The sequence below is a fragment of the Bradysia coprophila genome, unplaced genomic scaffold (assembly GCF_014529535.1).
Source record: "Bradysia coprophila strain Holo2 unplaced genomic scaffold, BU_Bcop_v1 contig_232, whole genome shotgun sequence".
In the NCBI taxonomy this organism is placed as follows: Eukaryota; Metazoa; Arthropoda; class Insecta; order Diptera; family Sciaridae; genus Bradysia; species Bradysia coprophila.
This window is the reverse complement of record NW_023503493.1, coordinates 19,666,234-19,687,699: the sequence shown is the minus strand read 5'-3', so window position 1 is coordinate 19,687,699 and position 21,466 is coordinate 19,666,234. Positions and strand designations below refer to the sequence as shown.

Sequence of the window (21,466 nt, the reverse complement as noted above, 5' to 3'; positions counted from 1 at the left end):
ATTATGGTTAGTATACACCAGAATTGGAGTCGTCGCTGTAGGGTTGCCAGAAATTAAATTTTTCTCAACATTTATTTTGACTCGAAATTATATCATGTTGACCGATCTTTTCCTTCAATGCCATCAAACATAGAAAATAGTCTGTCTTTATCTGTATACGGTGAGCTTGAAAAAAGTTTAAATGAAAAAAGTTCTTGCATATTCACTTTGGCTGTGGGGTCACTAGGGTGGGTCGATTTTCCCAATTATAAAAAACCACAACCAGTAGGGTGTGCAGCTTGAAGAGACGAATCGATCTGTATCATTAGTTTTTGATATCCGATTACTTTTGAATATCCCATGACTGCTTTTCCGAGTTCAGTGTCTTACCTAGTTTTGAGCTTTTTTGGTTTTTTTTTTTTTTTCATTGGGTTTTCTTCAAATAAGTTAAAGACTTGTAATGATTAAGAGAACCTAAGTGAACCTTTTTGTAAAAAATTGTGCAAAACCGGCACACTTGTTCGACAATTTTCACATCAAATTTCATAATTTCCACACAAAAATCCATTTTTATTCATAATTTCGGTTTATAATTATACAAAATCCTTTTTTGAATCAAATTTTGGTCGTTTCTCCCGTCCTTCTAACGTTGCAGCTGCAGCACCTTCACGCCGGTCATGGGCAGCAAATCGAGACGACATCTCAGTCACAAGTTTGACGTGACGTTCAGTGCTTTGACTATGGCACGGTACTTTACGTATGGGCTCTGTAATAATTTCTCCGCTGTTAGCCAACGCAGTCAGCGGTTCAAGGGAAATATTACGTGTAAATGGTGGTTCCGTAAATGGCAAATTCCAATCAATCATTTCATAGTAATGTTGACAATCGAACAATATTCGGGGATGTACGTATTCTCGAACATTTTCCGAATTTACATTCATCGGCTCATCAATGTCCCTAGCCAGAATAATCTTTTCGTATCCAAGTTTCCGAATATCTGGATCTTGATCGGAAATCATTGCGAGTAGTAAGTTCTCACTGTGTGCAAAGAATGGGTTATTGGAGCAGGTTTCTTTAATTACATTAAAAAGAGCCGGTGACAAGTATCGCGAATACTTAATAACATTGAAGAAATGAATACTGCCACGTGTACATCCATATCGGTGTTTGACGTTAAAGTACGTAGGGACGTACACACGCATGATAAACGTTGCCAGATCTCGCAAATTTTGACTCGGTTGATTTTTTGTTATGTAAAGTCGGAGGTAGCGACACGCTTTTGTCAACCAACGCGCCTCATGCAATGGGGGAACTTTTTTATTCGCTAAAGCGTCCGAACAATCTCCTGTATATACAGCCACTGCGATGTCGTACAAGTACTTCTCGTCACTGGACAATTTAAACTCTTTCAAATCCGGAGGTAGTCGATCGGATTCAAATGGTAGCGAAGGAAAATTCACAACCTGTGACAATTGACAAAGTTTGCTGCAATTGTGAGCCAAACAAGAAAAAAATTGACTAAATAAACTTACTGGCATGTCGACTCCTTCCATTTCTGTCATAACTTCAATCTGCTTTCTTATCGTCCCAGTTGCCGTTCTAGGTCCAGTCGTTCGTGATTTGTCAATTTTCTCCGATACATGATGCAAGCATAGCTCGTTGAAGTGCAACAAGCAAATGAGCCAGTGTAACGGTCGGTTAAACAGTTTTTCCAAGTTTCGCAAAATACCTTCGTGTCTACCAGTATTTTTAACTTCTCCGTCAGAACCACAAGCAACAAGTCCGTCAAATCCAGACCTCTCACTCCAAAAAAGTCGAATAGTAATTTTGCTGTTTGCTGAGCTGGCTTCTTATGATTTTCTTCGTCCCGTTTATCTACCACATATCCTAAAAATTGTGAACCTGACTGTTTTAATATTGTCACGTGCTTTTCTGTCACCATTCGTGGATGTATTTTCCCATCACTGGTATGGGTTTGAACTCTGGTCTGATCAGTACGGCCATCAAATGAAAAAGCGATAATACTTCCGGTTGATTTCGGCTTTTCCAGCATGTCTTTTCTGTTTGCCTCACGTTCTCTTTCGATTTTGTTCTTGTCAATAACAATTGGATTTCCCAAGGGATTTCCAGTGTTTGTCACTTCATAGTCTTTGAATGCAGCCGATACCAAAGCAGCTGCTAGTCTGCTCGGTACACCATACCGATCACACTCTGTCGCTAAATTTGGCATTGGTCGATGCGGGTTATATTTTGGTTGTTCATTGGAAAAGTCTTCCAGACTCGAGATTGCTGGAATGTAATCGCTGCCGGATGGTTCTTCTTGTGTGCTTGTCGCCATTTCGGTAACAGGCCCAAGAAATAGATCAGATAATGATTCTCCTGCAGTTTGATCAAGCTCAGAAATTCGTAATCTCCGCGCACCACGTTGGTCCGAAATAAATGCTTTAAATCTTTGGGGTATTTTGTCAACCAAACTGCAGCTGCAGCTGCCCGATTTACATTTGCATTTAGCGATATCAAATATTTGAGCACATTCGACGATGAATCTTTTGGAATCGTCACGGGTTTTGTATTTCTTATACTTTCGATAATCAGTGAGAAGTCTTTTCATTTTCAAGGTGATACCATTCTCTGATATTATTGGAATCGACGTTTTTTTCCAGATTGTGCAAACCTCCTTAACAGTATTAACTACAAAAAATTCCAATGCCTCACTTTTATTTTCGTCTGCTAACAAGTCATCATACGCCTGGCTTATACGTGATAAAACATCTATCTTCGTCGGTAACTTATCTTCGTTGAAAAGACGTGAACGAATGATAAAACAAGCTTGTGCATTTATTGGCCCCTCAGCGTCGCTACTCACTTCCATTTCTGCCATTTTATTTGCTCTAACTAACTAAGAGTAACCAAATATGACGGTTGTATTGTTCATTGTTAACAATGTGAATACAGAACAATTAGAATATTCAGTTTAATTGTCGGAAGTAATAGAATGAACGATAAAAACATTAAATATCTAGTACTATTTGTTGAGTTCGGTTATTTACTTTACTTTTTATTTGCAAGATAGCACCAAAAACCGAAATTATGAATAAAAATGGATTTTTGTGTGGAAATTATGAACTTTGATGTGAAAATTGTCGAACAAGTGTGCCGGTTTTGCACAATTTTTTCCAAAAAGGTTCACTTAGGTTCTCTTAATCATTACAAGTCTTTAACTTACTTATTTGAAGAAAACCCAATGAAAAAAAAAAAACAAACCAAAAAAGCTCAAACCTAGGTAAGACACTGAACTCGGAAAAGCAGTCATGGGATATTCAAAAGTAATCGGATATCAAAAACTAATGATGCATATCGATTCGTCTCTTCAAGCTGCACACCCTACTGGTTGTGGATTTTTTAATTGGGAAAATCGACCCACCCTAGGGGTCACAAAGCAATCTTACTCTATACGACCGTCTCTTTATTTTTAATCGATGGACAACTTGATTCTAGGTTTTAAAAAAATCGTTCTACGGTGTGCCTCTAAAATCTTTGGTTTTATTTATACCGCCAGCCTCACGTCAGCTTCATAAATAAAACTAAAGATTTCTTAGAACAATTTTTTACCTTGACTCATGTTGTCCATCGATTAAAAATGAAGAGACCCTCGTATGCTACAATATTTTTTCACCATTTTCTGGAAAATTTTAAAAATGTTTGGAGATGACTAGTTTTTGACAGTTATTGTTATAATTTAACCGTTAAAATTGCCTTGTGCCGGAACAAAAAAGTTTTGTCATGACCTAACAAACACTTCCGCACAGTCAAAGTTAATATGCACAAACTTTTTTCAAGCTCACCGTGCGTATTTATCTACGCTGAATAAACCAAGAAATGACGAACAGCGCCTTGAAAAATTAGGACAATTTTAACTGCAGAGTTCAGAAATAATGTCCTAAGGTTTCCCTTTGCACTAATCTGAATTTGGTATAAAGGAAGATATTAACTGAATGTCTATTCGAATGCAATAATTGTCAAGGATCAACAATACTTTCTTATTTACCACTGGCTGTGCTTTCTAAAGATGAATTCGCCATAAATTTGATAATCCCGAACTTACTTTATGGCTGAGAAAGTAACGTTGTTATCATTTTTTCAATAAAACAATGTTAATCAACATTCAGATTGATTTATGTGGCTCACTCCTTAGATATACACCGTTAGATTTACTTACTTACTTACTTACGTAGGCGGGCACTACAACCTACTATTGGTTTTGGCCTCTTCCAGCAATCTTCTCTAATCGGACCTATTCCGCGCTAACTTTCTCCAGTCGCTCACTCTTAGTACTTTTAGATCAGACTCAATTGCATCTTTCCATCTCGCTCTTGGTCGTTGGTCTTCCTGGTCTGCGTCTTCCATCGGAATTTGTATTTAGCAGTTTCAGTGGTACACGTTCCTCGTTCATTCTTTGTACATGACCGAGCCATCTTAATCGATTGATTTTGATGAATTTGACTACATCAGGCACCTTGTAAATCTGATACAGCTCATGGTTGTATCTTCTTCTCCAGTTGCCGTTCACATTGACACCTCCAAAAATTGATCAATGAATTCTCCTTCAAAAACCAAAATTGTCTGTTCGTCACTTTGTGTCATGCACCAAGCTTCCGATCCATATGCTACAACTGGTCGAATCAGTGATCTGTACAATTCGCACTTAAGGTTGCGGTTGAGTGTTTTTGACCGGATGAGTTTTTGAAGACTGTAGTAACTCCTGTTACCAAGCGTTACCCTTCTTCGTATTTCCTCTCCGATGCTATTATCACTATTGACCAGCGACCCAAGGTAAATAAAGCTGTCGACAGTCTCGAAGTGTTTTCCATTCACCTCCAGCGTATGGTCCGTTGTTCTGCCTTCAGACAATGAAGTTGTCATGTACTTGGTTTTTCTCTTACTGACCTTGAGACCGAACTCAGCACACCTATCTTCAATTTTCGTGAAATTCTCTTTAACGATGTCAATGTTCCGTCCAATTAAGTCTAGGTCATCAGCATATCCTAACAACTGACTCAACTTTCTGAAGATTGTACCGCTGGTTTTCACGTCGCTCTCTCTTATCATCTTCTCAAGAACAATGTTGAAGAATAAAGCTGCCAGTCCATCGACTTGTCTAAGTCCTTCCAAGGCTTCAAAGGTATCAGATAGATTGTTCCGAATTCTGACCTTGGCTCTCACATGTCATTCTAGCCAAATGAATAAGTTTTTTTGGGTAAGTTCCACCATCGCATTCCATAGTTTCCTCCGAAAAACCCTGTCATATGCCGTTTCAAAATCAACAAACAAATGGTGTAGAGCAACATTGAACTCTCTGCATTTCTCCATGATCTGCCTGTTAGATTAACCTCTTCCATAATTTCGTGAAGGTAATTCATTCAAAAAAGATAGAAATGCAAAAAATATTAAATTTAATTTGGTTTAATTCATCGAATTCGATAGCTTTAATTATGTTTATGTAAACACTATATTGACTAGTTGAAAAGTGAAAACAATTAAAACAATCGAGTTGGTGTTACTAGATTTAGATGATAAAGAGATGGAAAGCTTATCTTATTGAGTACGTAGATAATAGCCAAATAAAATGCTAACTAACAGCAAATACAGATCTTACAGCCTGCACATATTTCAAGTCTTTTTCCTCATCAACGCAACCAACAGCAAAATATTTTCCAATTGACATAACAGTTTTTTCGGGATGATACATCTCCGCGATGCCATTCTGTTCCCGTCACTCCCTTAGATATGAAGAAAATTTGCTGCAATATGACCATGGTCAAGCAGATGGCCAACATAATTCCATAAATTGACCCAACGAAGCATAGAGCAACACTAAAATCGAAATATTTTCTTTTAGTAAATTGCGAGCTATTCTATTACACTTTGCCCATACTCGAATTGATCAAACACTTCGCTACAATCGTCCGGTAAGAAAATTGGTATGCCGAATATTCGTCCAATCGAGAACGGATGGCATATCGATGTTAGGGCTAGATTTGTGCCTAAAATCAGCGCCATTATGCTGATGATGCATCCGAAAAAGAAGAACCGATGATTCGATTCACCCACACAAGCATCCAGCCAAATGTTATGATGATCTCGTTTCACAATGCAGGCCTGACAGATGGCACAGTGGAATGTACGCGGTGGAGTGTATTTGTGACATTTGGAACATATATTTGGATTGGCCTCACTTTCGTCGGACTCTCCATCATCGTCGATTAGGAGTGTTGTCTGCTCCTCGGTAATGTCGGGTAAATTGTCTATATCAGTATCGCTTTGCACCACATGATTGAGTGGAGCTCTCAATTTTACCTGAAAAAATGGCAGAGTAATGAATGAACCATCAAACGTTCTCTCATGGCGAACCTTATAGAAGCAAAACATTGCCGCAACAATCATCAAGATGAGCACGGCATTTTCTTCGGGTAAAATTTCCATTAGTGGCACAGTTGATTCAAACAAAATACATAAGTATGCAACCGACCAAAAGGACCACAGAAAGAAGAATTTCGTTCTGCAGTGGGAGTTAGTAGTTACAATACCAGCTGTACACTAATGCACACTAATTAATCACCTTGGAAATATACTTCTCAGACAGTAGTAAGTGTAGCCCAAAAACAGTGGAATGACCAAGCAAGTAGCAATGCAGCAGTACACATTTACAGCGGCCACGAATAGTGATACCGGTAGAAGTACAATCGGAATTGTGGCCTCAAAGGAAATCTGCGACACGAAATATTGTTAGGTCGTCCTTTAAATGAGCTTAGGAACTAGTCAAACCTGTTTTGCACCACCTCTCCATGGAATTCGAAGTCGGTCTTGAAATGTCAACAGCATATTGGACTTAATTTTTGTTGAAATAGATTCACAGGTGATCAATCTGCAAAGAAATAGAAATTAAAAGTGATGAACGTTTGAATTGACACAACAAATTTTTGATATGACTGTAACCGGTCTAGGACTAAGTCTCTAGGATATCTCGCTATCTATTTATGAATTGCTTAGCAACAGTATACTCAATGGCTAATTACCTATCCAACCAACAGAATTCCTAATATTTTTTACTCAATTTCTTAAAACACCGGTCACAACTACCACTCCTATTAGTACCTTTCACATGCTATGTCAAAATCAATGCAATTGCAACAGCACCCAAGTAAATGATTTCGTTCATTATCGCGATCAAAGTATTCACAACAGCACAACGGATCTAATTTTGCATCGTCGTACATATCATCAGGGTCACAGTATACTTATTCTAAATCAAATTTTTGTGTAAAATATTTCACGAATAAAATAGAAATTCTTCAAATTTTCACTTCGTTTGTACAACAAAAATGCATTCAGATATTTTTGTTTTGACTCATATTTGACATTCCACTGACAGTAAATTCGTATTGGTTTTGTGTTTACCCTGTTTACCGCGCGGGTTATTTTTGATGTTTTATTTTGGATTTTGGTCAAATGAAAAGCAAAGATATTTCTCTTTGATATCGGAGTCAATGTTTTTGGGAAAATTAGCTTCATATTTCTGGATATTACAGTTATTTCGAAAGCACTTTTACATCTTATTCAAACTTTCGATTGAATTTGAAAGAATCAATCTGTTACCAAAGTTCGCCATCTCTAGTACACTTACCACCTCTGAGCATTTTTGTTTTTGTTAGAAAAAAGCTTCTCGAAATGTCAATAAACGTCAAAACGACTTGAGTGAGAAAACCGTGAAAACTCACAAGCAGTGAAATTCAATTTTTTTTTGCTAAAATCCGAAGGTTGTTACTTTTGAGATTATTCGGGATTGTAATTTAAACCATCGAAAACGTAAACAGAAATGGATAAGAAAATGTTCCATCCATGTGATGAATCCGTTCAAGCCACAAATGACGATGCGAGTGAATGTAAACGAAGTGCTATTAAATTAGGCTACTGGAAGGACGACTACATTGGACATTTCATTAAAAGCACGGAACGAAAGGCCCCCGAAATCAATCGGGGTTATTTTGCAAGGGTCAAAGGAGTGGAGATTTTAATTGAGAGATTTTTACAGGTAAAATTGACCAATTTTATTAGCTGGACTTTTTTTCCCTTTTCGTTTTTGTTTGTTCCCTTATAAGTACAAGTTTGTGATGAATTAGAAAAAGGGATCAAGGGCATGGCAGATTTAAATAACGAACCTTGAATGCCTAGAGGCCTTGAAATATGCAAGCAGAGTTTAAGGTTGCGATGATGGTGCTAGAAGAACGATATGTGTGTGGAAAATGAGAAAAATACTGCGATGCAAAAAAAATATATTTTTGTTGTTGTCATCCAGTATTTATAGAAATTTTTGTCTAATTTTTGGAATGTAATTTTGAATTTTAGAAAACTGGTGATAAATGTCAAATCATAAATCTGGGTTGTGGATTCGACACGCTATATTGGCGCCTTCGGGACGCTGGTCACATGATAAACAATTTTGTAGAGCTCGACTTTCCCACAGTCACTTCGAAAAAGTGCTATTTTATCAAACGAAACAAAAATTTACTCAGCAAAATTTACGTGGAAGGTACTTTACGTTAGCCTTAATTGCAACGTTAAGCCAATGTTCATCACACGACAAAAAAATATTTTCCAGACGAAGATATTCGCTTCAATCCTACAGACTTACATGCGCCCAACTATCATATTATGGGTGTTGACCTCAGAAACGTAGACGAAGTGGCTAACAAACTGAAACAAGCTGAAGTAGATTTTACAGTTCCAACAATATTCATCGCTGAATGTGTCCTCGTCTACATTGAGGCACAGAACTGCACAAATTTGCTCAAATGGTTTTCGTCCCAATTCGAAACAGCTGTGTTCGTTATCTACGAACAGGTATGCATCTCATCTCGCTGCGTTTAAATAAATATTTTTTCAATTGCACGTTCCATTGACAATTCATGTTGTAGGTAAATATGAACGACCGATTTGGTGATGTTATGCTGAGTAATCTTCGGTCACGAGGATGTAGTTTGGCTGGCGTTGAAGCGTGCATCACTTTGGACACACAAGTAAAAAGGTAAAGTTAAACGAGAAAACATTTTAATTTGTACTGATCTATTCGTTTGACCGCTTCCAGACTAATAAACTGTGGCTTTAGTGGTGCTAAGGCCTACGACATGGTTCAGGTGTACGAAAGTATTCCGATTACCGAACGGAATCGTATAGAAAGACTTGAAATGTTGGATGAAGGAGAGTTGTTGACGCAACTATTTCAACATTATTGCATTGCCATTGGTTGGGTGGGTGACTTGTTCCAGGACATTGAGATACCGTAAGATCTTCAATTGTGATTTTGTTTGGAAGTTTTTTTTTAAATCGAATCCTTTCAGGGTTGAGAAACAAATGTCTTCTCTGAACATCGACTAGTCAACCATAGATGCATGGAGGAAAAAGTTACCGTGCAGAAACGTTATATTTAACGCATATTCGTACTAAATATTTATGTGATGTATTGTAGGTGTTATAATCATTCATTGTTTTCATTATTAAGACGTTTTTTTGCATCAAATTTTCATTTGATCACTTATCGAACATGAATCGATTGATATTTTGTTAGCACTTTTTTTAGGATTTTTTTGTACTTTGACTAACATTGGATTTCTTCAGTTCACAATTTGCATTTATACTCTCTTTTGTAGTTAGGGTATTAAAATAGTTTTCCCAGTCATCAAACTTTAAAAAAAAAAATCGTTTTAAGCCACAAATCTTTCCAATTGTAAAGAGATGAGAATATTTTTCGATTTAAACTTAAATGAACACATTCAACATTATAGACCTAGTATGTCTCCTACAAAAATAAAATTGTTTCCAAATTTTATTCTGAATAAAATCTTCCAGAAGATGAACAATGTGTATGTGTGGTGTGGATGTGTGTGACAAACTTTAAAGGATCAAAAGTACAATTCGATGGCAGCAGTTTGAGTTATTCACCCAACTGCGAAGAAGTCAAGTTCGCGTGTGAGTCTGAATGTGGTATAACCGCGGTCAAAAATTACGCACTAATAGGTGATTTTTCTATTTTCATTTCCCGTTCTTGATTTTTGAGTCTCATCGTATTACTAGTTTTCCACTTTTAATCCGAGTGGCGTATCAAACCCTTATTGTTTTGAATGCCTCAAACTTTGTCAGGGTGCACCGGTGGACAGAAAGTTTAGTGTATATTCAGGCGGACCAAAGACATCACATTCTTTCACCAGATAGAGACAAAACGACAAGAGCTTTTCCCACTGTTTCGTCCCAGTTATGTCAAATTTTGTTCGGAATGTGACTTTTTGGTGCGCCTGTTATTCGGACTAAAAAGGTGTAATTTTTGACCATGGTGGTGAAAATACACCTTTTTGGCCTTAGTGACATTAATATACTATTTAATTGCGTCACATTTGATATTTTACATTGGTAAAACAACGCGTTGATATTAGTCAATCTAAATTATAGTTGAAATGCATTGCGAAGGCTTCAACAATTCTGCAATAATAAATTAAATAAATTTATCACGTGACGCCCTCAAAATTCAAAACTTGATTGGACGAAATATCAGAAAATCAAGACAACGCAGATATCTGTGCGCTGGCAAGTATTTAGAGTGAGAAGTCGGTGATTAAGTCGATGTTTGAGTGACCACCCCCTCGAATTTTGTAACTTTTTATGTGAAGGAGGAAAACTGCAATTTTCTTGTTTATCCGGACTGTAAATTAGGCCCGGACTGGCTGTTCTGGGCGATCCTGCGATGCCCGATGCGCCTTTTGCTTTTTGACGCCTCTGAAACTTTTTCAGCCAATTCGCCCAATGCGCCTTTTGGTAGCCAGTCCGGCCTTGCTGTAAATCTTTCACAAATTCTGTATGATACACGTTTTTCGAGATAGTTACCTCATAAAAATACCGATGTTTCGTTTGTAATTTAAGAATGCAAACGTTGTATCGATGCATAATCACTGCAAATTATTAAGGAAATTGTTTTGCACTCATCTTATACCATCTATAAGTTCTTGACAGTTTATTTTCGTAGTATGAATAACAATTTCTCAATTTTATTACTGAAGAAGCTAGGCATATTCACTGAAAAATATCATCAATCGATGATAAAATTTCCAAATAATCGTTACTATATCAATCGAATGTTTTATTGATAAATCGATAAGTATCGACTGATAATCAACAAATATCCACTGAAAATCGAATTATCAGTCTATATTTGCCGATTGTCAGTCGATATTTATCGGTTATCGATAAAACATTCGATTGATATTGATTTTCTGAAAATATCGATAATCGATTCCAGGAAAATTAGCGATATTTTATCAATCAAATGAATTATCGAACATGCCTAGAGGAAGCACAGTTTCTCTATAATTATTCTCACAATCGCACAATATAACCATGGCACACACATCGGTATTTAACCATAAAATCTGCTACTTCTTTTTGTTTAACTAAACCATTACGTTCAGCATTCGACGCAAAATCCTTTACTTCATTTAGCAAACATTTCCATACCTCAGACCACATCACAGCAGAGATCATTGCTTGTCTTTTGCGTTGCTGTCCATAACATGTGACCAGCTGTCCAGCTGATCAAATGTTAACATCTACCATTATCTTAAGAAGTTTTAAATTAATTAAATCGTAAAGTCTGATTATGTCATCCATTGCACTACAGCTAAATTCAGCAGATTATCCAACTGTCTTAATTAACTAACAGTTAACAAATTTTAAGTCTTTCAATTAGCATTTGCGACGTATAATCAAGCAAATACCAAATTACCGTAAATCAAATTATAGTTTTTAAAGATACAAGAAAAGAAAATTTCTTTTTTTTAATTTCTTTATTTTGTGTTGGAATATAAGTAATGTTGAATAATGCCAAAATAAAATCTATCTTTTAACTGTTACTTGTGTCTTGACTAAAGAATAAAATGTTGGAAAACCTAGACTCAGGACGGACGATTACACTTCGGTATTTACACATATCATATGTTAGGTAAGTAAGTATTTACATACTGTGTGGAATCAAATCACACAAAGATGCTCGTCCTTCACTCGCAATGCACTCACATTAATATCCCTTTTGCTCATATACATAACGCTATATCGCATACCATAAGAACGTCAAATGCATAAAGTTCATACACATTATTTTTCCCTGAAGGATTCCCACCCACTCAAGACGCAAAATGGATACCATGGCAACCGTTTTGTTTGTTGTGTTATGTGTAGATAGGCATCAATAAGCAATATCTTGGTAGACTTCTTACATTATATACGCGTATTCTGCACTAATGAACGAAAATCGTTGCAAAAAAATTGTGAAAAGTAGTAAGAACAAAGAAACGCGATGGGATCGTATACGCAAAAAGCACATGAACTCTGTGAATATAACAACCGAAAATGTAAGAAAATTTTTCGGTATGGACTTTATCAATGAACATCAATTGCGTATATTGAATGGTGAATCGAAGAGGCGTTTCTATTTAAATCCTGCGCTGGTGATGAATGCAAGACATGAAATGGTTTGTATTTCATTGGAGAATTGTTCATTCCTCGATCATTTTCCTAGCGTTGTAATATTGCGGATATTCATTGTAGATCCGACGAAATTCTAAAGACGTGAGTGAACTTCCTCCTCATCATTTTGATGCATTGAAGTCAATCCAAATGGAGAAGATCAAAAATCATAACAATATCATTGAGGCTAAGTACTTGGATCACGAGCTTAATAAATTCAGAAAGGAAATTTCTATGACACGTACACGCTTACTAGTAGTCCACGATAACATCGAACACAATTCCCTATCGTATAAGCCAATAGACAATAGCAACTTGATGTCATCGTTTTCGCATGGTCACGAATGTGTGGAAGATTTCTATCGTGAAAGTGAAAATGCGACTCTAATAGAGAGACGAATTTTTGAAAATATTGAGCATCAATCGGACGAAGTCACTCTTAATGCGGTTGAAGAGGATGTAGATTCCATTGATGATTTATTACACTCAGATGAAATGGCCAAAAACGATGACCGATATGTTCGCTTTGGACATTTAATTGAGATTATTAATTATGATGAGGTGGAAGGGTTGAATCGTGGAAAATGTAGCGACGAAGATCAACTAAGCAATTCGATTGCAGACAGAGAAGTAGAACCGGCGCTTGATTCAAATGCTGACAGGGAAATCGAGCCGATATTGGAAGTGAAACTTGTTCCGAAACAACAGATTCAAACTGCACCCACACTGGAGTTGATCGGTAAACAAATGCAACATTCAGCTGAAATTGTAACAACGAAACATCAAGATGAAAAACCAGTAAAAATGCACTCGATTGAAGACAATTGTGATGATAAACTGCTCATCGATCAGAATCCCTTTATCATAAGAAGACTGGAGGTGGCAAATCAGTCAAAATCAACTGTAAATGAGCCTAATGTGGATACTGATAATTATGTTCCACCCGAACAAAATGCTATTGTCTCAGATCTTTTCACGAACGATATTCAGACCGACATGAAGCGACAAAAAATTCTGCAAAAGTATTTCCTCAAGTGGATACACTTTACCACAATTGAAAGACTTTCGAAGGAAAATATCTCCTGTAATCAGTCGCGAATTCAAAAAATCGAAGCATTTTTGAACAATATTCGATTGGAAAAGAAGAAACAATTGCGGACGAATGACACACGAACAGTTGATGTGAAGAAGAAGGTCGAGCCGGAAAATTCGATTGTGTTGGCCAGGAAATATCATCACAAGTAAGTATCTTGTCGCTTGAGAGGCTATCATATATATTACAGTTTTTGAGCAGGAAAATGAAGCGTTATGTTGATGAATATGACATTTTTCTACGATTTTACTTTAGATTGAAAATACAACAAGACATCATCGAGCTACAGAAGCTGAAGCTTGAGCGACAGGAACGAATGATCAGTGAATTAAAATTGTCCAAGCTAACTGACGATGCCAAAGAGTCTAAAGCGACCATAAAAGACGAGTTGAAAAATGTTATCCGAAACGGATGTGCTAATTCGCGTGCCAAAGCTAGATGCCTGCAGGTGTGATTTGCATATTTGTGGGGAGTAGTAAGATGTGTTTGCTAAATCAGTTTTATTTTACAACAGATTGTGGCCAATGTTAGGGACGATGAAGACGATGAATACGCTAAATTGCAGGCGCGAGGTGTTCCGAAATTTCTAATTGAAATGGAACAAAGAGCTATGGAACGAAATCGAAAGCATCAGGAAGCGAAAGATAGACGGGAGCAGCTGGAAAAAGAAAAGGAAGAATTGCGCTTAGCGGCCGAGGAGGCGAAGGTATGCAAGTTTATCGTATACTATACCATTCATCCCAATTTTTTCTCATTCCTCATTCTTTTCAGCGTTTGCAAGACGAAGAAGCCAAACGGAAACGTATCGAAGAGTTGCGTGAGAAACGTCGTCAAGAGAAATTGGCGAAAATTCAAAAGGAGAACGAAAGACTCAAACAAATTGAAAATAATAAAAAAGCTACTGCTTTCTACCGACACATGCTGCTATCTCGCTTTGGAATGAATGGTTTTAAGTTATTAATCAAAATTAAGAAGCGAAACGAACGGAAGGCAGAGATTTTCCACCGTCAAATGATTGTTCGAAATTCATTTCACGGATGGAAACTGCATGTGTACAACGTGTGGAACTATCGTAAAATGAAGGCAGATAATCATTTCAATCGACAGTTGCTTAAGAAATGCTTCTTTGCGCTCAAAAAGGTTGGTTTTAAATACAAAAAGTTTTAAATTTTCTGTCATACAGGCCGAAAATGAGCTTTCGAGTCGAAGCGACACTAACTCGGACGGAAAGATTTATACTAAAAATACTTATAATTTTCAGAACCAACTTAATCAGCACAGCAAAATGTTAGTGGCAATGGATTGGTACGATTTGAAATTGACCGAACGAATGTTTCATATTTGGGTAGGCTACACGAAAATGGAAAAAATTCTGGACGAAATTAAAATGAGACAAGCCGAAGCGCATTATGATTGGTATATGGTTGCAAACCTTTTGATAAACTGGAAATTTTTTAAAACCATTTCTTTCGTTGAACGCAGGCATTTGAAATGGCGAGTCATTGACCACTGGCAACGTTTGCAAACAATTTTGAAAATTGAAAAAGAAACTGACGAAAGACGACAACGTTGGAGAATGAAAATCTGGGAATTATTGCCGGACTATACACCGAATCGAGATAACTAGCCCGTTTTGAAATAAATTGTGCAATATTACTTAAAATACACTACGGACATACTGATTTTATAAATAAAAATACTCCATCCACTAGTACATAGAAGTTTGATATGTTACAGACGGCTAAAATGTTATCTGTAGTCGATGGATTAAAATAACATAATAAAGGCGTATGAGTAGTTTGTATGAGGACCAGCTGAAGCAAATTCATGCCTGAATTTCACTGACGTCCCACGTCCTCTGTATAATTAAATATGTCATTGTTAATCGGTTTCTTATGAATTGGTATAGGTTTCTTCCAAGGTCGTTCAAAATGTCAATCGTCATCCACAGAGAAGCCAACACAACCTCACTTTGAAGTTTTAACGAACAAATTTGTTTAAGTTGCGGTTATGTTTGCTTCTGTGGATGACGGTCAGTTGTTTTCGGCCTGTCAAAATTCGTTTTTACCGTACGATGGAAGAAACCTGTAGAATCAGGTTTGCTGCTAAGTGAACACTATTGTTAATATGATCAACAAACCAACAAAACTTAACATATTATCAGCAATGAATGCAAAAGTTACATTTCTTGGCAACTTGTTAAATGCTAGGCCGAACATTTACAACCTCCGTCAGGTCTTTAACTTTGATTCAAAAGGTTCGTTACAATTTTGCGAAAGATGCATCTGAAATTTTAATCTCTATTAATCTCTACAGAAGCGTTATCATCAGTTGTTGTACCTGCTGCTGTTTCATCAGGTGTTTACAATAAAAAACAAGACTTTTCCAATTCGTAATGTCAAGTTTGTGCTGTTCATCCTCATTCCAGGACGATTGGAAAATAGTTTGGAATTACCGCGCTAATACTCATAGCCGGATATTCCCGATATGACATTACTATTACCCTCGAATGACGTATGTCAACCAAAAACAAAACAACAACAATTCCGTGCTGTGTTCCTAATTGTTGTTTTTAAGAGTAGTATAAAATAAGAATATAAATAAGAAAAATTGAATAGGTAAGCAACATTCAAAATTAATCGGGAGTTGTTTTTCCTCTATTAGTATTCCAAAGTAATATGATGTCAAACAGAAGTGATATGTTTTGATTTTATTCGATTACCTGAAGCGATCAAGATAATGTCTCTTAGCTCAAACATCTTTCTTACATGAGCATTGGCTTTTAATATATAGATTGTCAAATATCGTCATTCATTGAGTTGACAATCTGAAATTCGTTTACCAACTAGTCACTAACCAGCGCAAAACGAAGGAATAGATTCTCGGAAAAGCGAACGGAGAGTTGAAAATATAAAAACAGAAGAAGACTGCTGATTCTGAGATGATACAGAATTTAAAATGATTTGTAGCAACTTCCGAAGCTCAAGCTTTCGACATCTGTTACGAAAAAAGAGGTCGTTTCCAAACTATTGAGTAACGGACTCATCAAGAGGCATTTTCAAGGTCCTCCTCACTATATTTACCTTGGGCATTTCGCCGAGTTTGATTCATGCAGTTAAGTAAGATCGTGCCCTATCGGTACGAAAATCTTACTGGGGAAATTGCATCGGTGTTTATTTTTACCATTAAGTGGCTAACGGAACATCCATACCTGTTGCTTACACTTTCGCTTATCGAATTATTGTCTAATGTTTATTTTCAGAGCTATGTTCTCGCCTACCCAATGCCGGATGTGCTTGATAGAGTATGGCGATGCCGGATTAGAATCAATGTTGGTATCCTGGAACGATTCGATGAACTTGTGGACGATGTACGATTACATCATGAATGTCGGTGAAATGTTTGATTTGGTCAACGTTCCTCACATTTGCAAGAAATGTAAAGAAGACTTGGTATCGGCTTACACTTTCAAAGTGATGTGCACGGAAACCGAAAAGACTCTCACTGGAATTGTTGCAATTTGCCAAACTGACAAAGTACCCAAAACTGAATATGTCGTGTATGATAGTGAAGACAATGTCGTGAAGTACGCAGACAATTATCTTGGAGATAACATAGAAATATGCGAAGAAATTGAAGGCGATGAGGATGTATTTGACGATAATGAAGAAGTATGTAAAGACAATTCCATTGAGGGCATAGTGGAAACAAATGATGTTGAATTTCAAGACAGAAGTGACAACCAGACTGATAAAAGGTATGCGCGAGTTGAGACCGTACAAGAGATTGACGGACAACGTATCACATCGAAAGTGTTCAGTCGTAAATGCAAAAAGTGCAACATAAAATTCGAAAGTCTGCATGAGTATACGGTCCATTACCGACAGTTGCATCAGAGGGCATACAATCGTAAACTACACAAATCAAATGCTCGTAACTGTCCGTCATGTAACATCCAATTTGAAAATGTGAAACTATATCAAGTTCATTATCGACGATTTCACAAGCGGCAACAAGCGGACAAAGATGCCCAATCGAGTAGCAAACAATCAAGAGTAGTGTGCTCATATTGCGGTCAATTGTTCTCTAAATCATTCATTGTGAAGCATATTCGGAGCAAACATTCGGGCGAAGAGAATAGGCGATACGAATGCACGACTTGTGGAAAAAGGTTTACGCTTTGCGAAAATTTGGTGATGCACAAAAGGATCCACTCAAATGATAAAAGGTGAGATTCAGTAATGGTCTAAAAAAAGGAAACTAAAAACGAATTTTCGGATAGGTTTGAATGCGACGTTTGTGGAGAGAAGTTCTTGCATTGGGCCTCCCGAAGAAATCACATTCGATCCAAGCACACCGGCGGCGAAAAGAAGTATGAGTTCTAAACATTGTTTATTTGACCCAATGAGTAACCATTCCTTTCATCACACAGCTACGAGTGCCACTTATGCGGACAAAAATTCGCTCATAGTGGTAGCTTGCATCAACACATGCAGCGGCACAGAAATGAATTACCTCATTCTTGCAGTACTTGTGCGAAAGGATTCGTAACCAAAGAGGAGCTCAAGAATCATCAGATCGTACACACAAAGGTGAAGAACGAAGTTTGCGATGTATGCTCCAAATGTTTCGGAACGCGGAAAAATCTGAGAGCACATTTGAAGATCCATTCGGAACGAGAACGAAAATACGTTTGCACGGTCTGTGACAAGCGGTTTGCGCAAGCACATGTTCTGAGGACTCATTTGAAAACACATCCCAGCGCTGAAATGCCAGAAAATGTCACATTGCTAGAAAATGCTTTGGGTTAAAAATATACAGAATTTTGCAGAAATTGAGAATTAAATTGTACGTTTGATCTTTGATCTTCAATCATACTGTCATACCTCATCGAATACAATATCAGATCTCGTTCATCGGGTTGTTCCATATGTTCCACACTCGACTTCATTTTTCTCTCTTGTCATTCCAATTCATGTCCCATTAGATTATTTACCTAAAAATTACGAGTTCGAAGAGCACTATTAGAATTGAATTACTAACTAAAACGATTGACCGATAACTAGTTGCTAGCTCATTCTAGTGTTCGAAGTTCGTCAAACTAATAGTCAACTACCCACTACTTAGTCTTAGTCTTAAGAATGATTTGCTCAAAAAAAATAGTGAAATGATCAGTATTTAAGAAAAGAATGCAAAACATTGAATCCGTAATCACTCATCAATGATCAATTGAGTTAAAAGTAACCCTTGCTAGAGGTAAGCTCATCAGTTGGAAAGTTTAGTTTCTCCAACGCACTTCAAGCAAAAGTGATCATCCTCGACAGCTGCCAAATCTAATTTGTATTAAATACAGGACTCTAAACTCTTAATGCATATTGGTGGTATCAGACGAAGAATTTGTTATTTTTATTTTAAATCAAGATAAGATTAAGAGTATTACCAGAGACTGGTGTAATGAACATCGTCAGAAAGGTTTATCAAATATGTTACCAAATGACACTCAAAATAGTTGTTTGTTTACCGATGGGCGAAAGAAGGAAATTCCAACAAAATTCTGCGAATCGCTAGAGTTGTCCCCGAAGTGAACGCAAGGTTTTTATGTGTGCGTGAACCACTGCGTGGTGCGATAAGTATAGTATTTTCAAGACAGGAAATGACGATTATTTCAGCACAAGTCCCAAGTTTTCCTTGAAAATAAGGACGTAGGCTGAAAAAATCCACTTCTTGTCGAGGTACGCACAACGTTTTGTCCACCGGACAACTAAAATAGACAAAACACATCAATTTAATTGAAAAAAATCGAACTTCACATTCATCATATTAAATTTGTTCAATCGAATAGTCATGGAAAAATTCATTCAAAACTGTTCTCACACGATAAATCGTAAAGAAACGATTTTTCATACCTAGGACCCGAAAAGTGCGACTTTGTCTCACTTTTTCTCCGTGCAATATGAAAAATACTATTCGTACCACGGACTAAAAGTCTTTTTTAGCGTATTCGATTCCAGACCTCGCCTTCGGCTCTGTCTGGAAACTTCTCACACGCTAAAAAAGACTATTAGTCCTACACAGATAAAAATATGGGATTACAATTTTTAGGTCCGAGGGGTTTACTTTCAAAAAGTAATTCTTCCGGGATTAGATTTTTAATCTTCGCCAGAAATTGAAAAAATGTAATTCTTTCAGGGATTAAAAGTAGGACTAAACAATAATATTGAGGATTGAACGATGATACTGCTGCTTAGAATTTTCCGTCTATAATTTAATCGTCTTGAAATCACACTTTTGTGTTAATTTAGTTCGAACACGATATACGAACAAGATATGGTTATGTGAGAAAAATTAATTGAAACGGACATTTATTTGGTGTTAAAATGTTTCAACCGATGGTTTATTCTGCCGTACAATACCAGGCTCAGAATGGAAATTTTAAGTCGGTTTGTAAATATACTACCAGTTAATATGATATGGATATGGTTAAAGATAGTATAGAGAAATTCTAGATTGAAAATGGCAGTAAGGCCAATTTTAGCAGCGAACTATTTCACATTACTATGGGAAAACAGACATTTTTGAATTTAAATGGTTGAATACTTATAAAGAATGGTGAGGAAACTACAGAAGAATATAAAAATGAAAATCATGAAAAAATATCAAGGTTTAAAGTGACGATCTTGCCATCTGGTAATTTGCATTTAAATCCCAATTTAATCCCACGAGGACTTAGTTTCTTTGAAACAACGGTTCACAATAAGCCACGTTGGGATTAAGAACAAATTGCAGCAGTGGTAAGATCGTAGACTGCAGTGCAGGAGGTCCCGGGTTCAAATCTCGTCAGGTAAATAAAAAAAAATAATTTCTGTTTAATAAAAACATTTCTCATTCCAGTTTCACAAAAAAGCTTCTTCTCATATCAGACGTTTAGATAAAAACTATAATATCACAATATCCGTAAAAATCGTTTTTTTTTTCTGAAGTGAAAGTAGGAAGGGTTAGAATTTTTTTTTATTGCACTACAAACAACATTTTGATCAGATTAAAATGAGATTTTCGTTTCAACGCATAGTAAACAAGCGCCAAACGTTAGGGCCTCAAAGATTAAAATTTAATTCCTCTAGGGATTAATTATTTGGGGATAAGTTCAAGTAATCCCTGAGGGGATTAAATTTAAATTCTAAAAACGATTCGGTCGCGTACTGTTAATCCCAAAAAGATTTAGATCTAGGTCCATATTTTTATCTGTGTAGGTACGAAATGTACTCTTTTTCCCGCACACTATATCGTTCGGGGAAACCCGACATTTTATAACAAAAAATCATGGCAAAATATGAGTTGCCCGGTGCACAAAATTTCTATTTCTACACAGGATTGTCACCAGACAAACATCAATTTTGTCAAGGCATTCTGAGTGGTGAAAATAAGGTTAATGACACCGGGCACATGAAACAAATGAATAAATATTATGCCCCTCTGTCTGAAATGTTCATTTTGACGATTTGGAAGTTATGTGCCGAGCCAAAGGCGTGGTACATAGTCCAAATCGTCAAAATAAACATTTAGGACAAAGGTGCATACGCTATTTTATCTGCTGAGAACAGATATATCGAGATAAACAATTTTGTCCTAGAGGGATTACATCGAGATCGAGATTGTCGTTCTAGGCAGACAAAAGGGCATAAGATATGAGTTCGAAAACCTATGGGTATTTATCCATCTAAATCCAAAAAAAAAAAACAAATCTTTAGGACGTCTGGATTAAAAACTACAGAATTTCAGACACAATTTCTGTAATAGAAACATAGATTAAAAACAAATGCCTTC

General features: G+C 36.7%; 5 protein-coding genes across 6 annotated transcripts; 3 read left to right on the top strand and 2 right to left on the bottom strand.

Moving 5' to 3' along the window:
- Nucleotides 1–1,558: 1,558 nt before the first annotated feature.
- Nucleotides 1,559–2,940, bottom strand: LOC119075576. The gene has a single exon (XM_037182044.1). The coding sequence runs from the start codon at nt 2,858–2,860 to the stop codon at nt 1,559–1,561; it is 1,302 nt and encodes a 433-aa protein (XP_037037939.1). The 5' UTR covers nt 2,861–2,940.
- Nucleotides 2,941–5,426: 2,486 nt separating this feature from the next.
- Nucleotides 5,427–7,416, bottom strand: LOC119075626 (palmitoyltransferase ZDHHC23). Of its 2 annotated transcripts, none has more exons than XM_037182105.1 (6): nt 7,056–7,416; nt 6,805–6,904; nt 6,599–6,747; nt 6,391–6,538; nt 5,915–6,336; nt 5,427–5,853 (listed from the first exon to the last, which is right to left on the bottom strand). In XM_037182105.1, exons 2-6 carry the CDS (start codon nt 6,859–6,861, stop codon nt 5,667–5,669), a joined length of 963 nt encoding a protein of 320 aa, XP_037038000.1. In that variant the 5' UTR covers nt 6,862–6,904; nt 7,056–7,416; the 3' UTR covers nt 5,427–5,666. The 2 variants fall into 2 exon arrangements, with proteins under 2 accessions (XP_037038000.1, XP_037037999.1); XM_037182104.1 differs by having other exon boundaries at nt 7,135–7,410.
- A 290-nt stretch (nt 7,417–7,706) lies between these two features.
- On the top strand, nt 7,707–9,723 carry LOC119075625 (leucine carboxyl methyltransferase 1). Its single transcript, XM_037182103.1, has 6 exons — nt 7,707–8,071; nt 8,386–8,569; nt 8,639–8,880; nt 8,955–9,064; nt 9,125–9,319; nt 9,378–9,723. The coding sequence occupies exons 1-6, from the start codon at nt 7,856–7,858 to the stop codon at nt 9,412–9,414; spliced, it is 984 nt and encodes a 327-aa protein (XP_037037998.1). The 5' UTR covers nt 7,707–7,855; the 3' UTR covers nt 9,415–9,723.
- Nucleotides 9,724–12,214: 2,491 nt separating this feature from the next.
- Nucleotides 12,215–15,345, top strand: LOC119075624 (calponin homology domain-containing protein DDB_G0272472). The gene is made up of 7 exons (XM_037182101.1): nt 12,215–12,554; nt 12,631–13,790; nt 13,898–14,090; nt 14,157–14,348; nt 14,414–14,782; nt 14,904–15,058; nt 15,125–15,345. The coding sequence occupies exons 1-7, from the start codon at nt 12,324–12,326 to the stop codon at nt 15,267–15,269; spliced, it is 2,445 nt and encodes an 814-aa protein (XP_037037996.1). The 5' UTR covers nt 12,215–12,323; the 3' UTR covers nt 15,270–15,345.
- Nucleotides 15,346–16,155: 810 nt separating this feature from the next.
- LOC119075623 (zinc finger protein 214-like) lies at nt 16,156–18,502 on the top strand. Its single transcript, XM_037182100.1, has 4 exons — nt 16,156–16,260; nt 16,905–17,870; nt 17,925–18,014; nt 18,075–18,502. The coding sequence occupies exons 2-4, from the start codon at nt 16,909–16,911 to the stop codon at nt 18,451–18,453; spliced, it is 1,431 nt and encodes a 476-aa protein (XP_037037995.1). The 5' UTR covers nt 16,156–16,260; nt 16,905–16,908; the 3' UTR covers nt 18,454–18,502.
- The last annotated feature ends 2,964 nt before the right edge of the window (nt 18,503–21,466 follow it).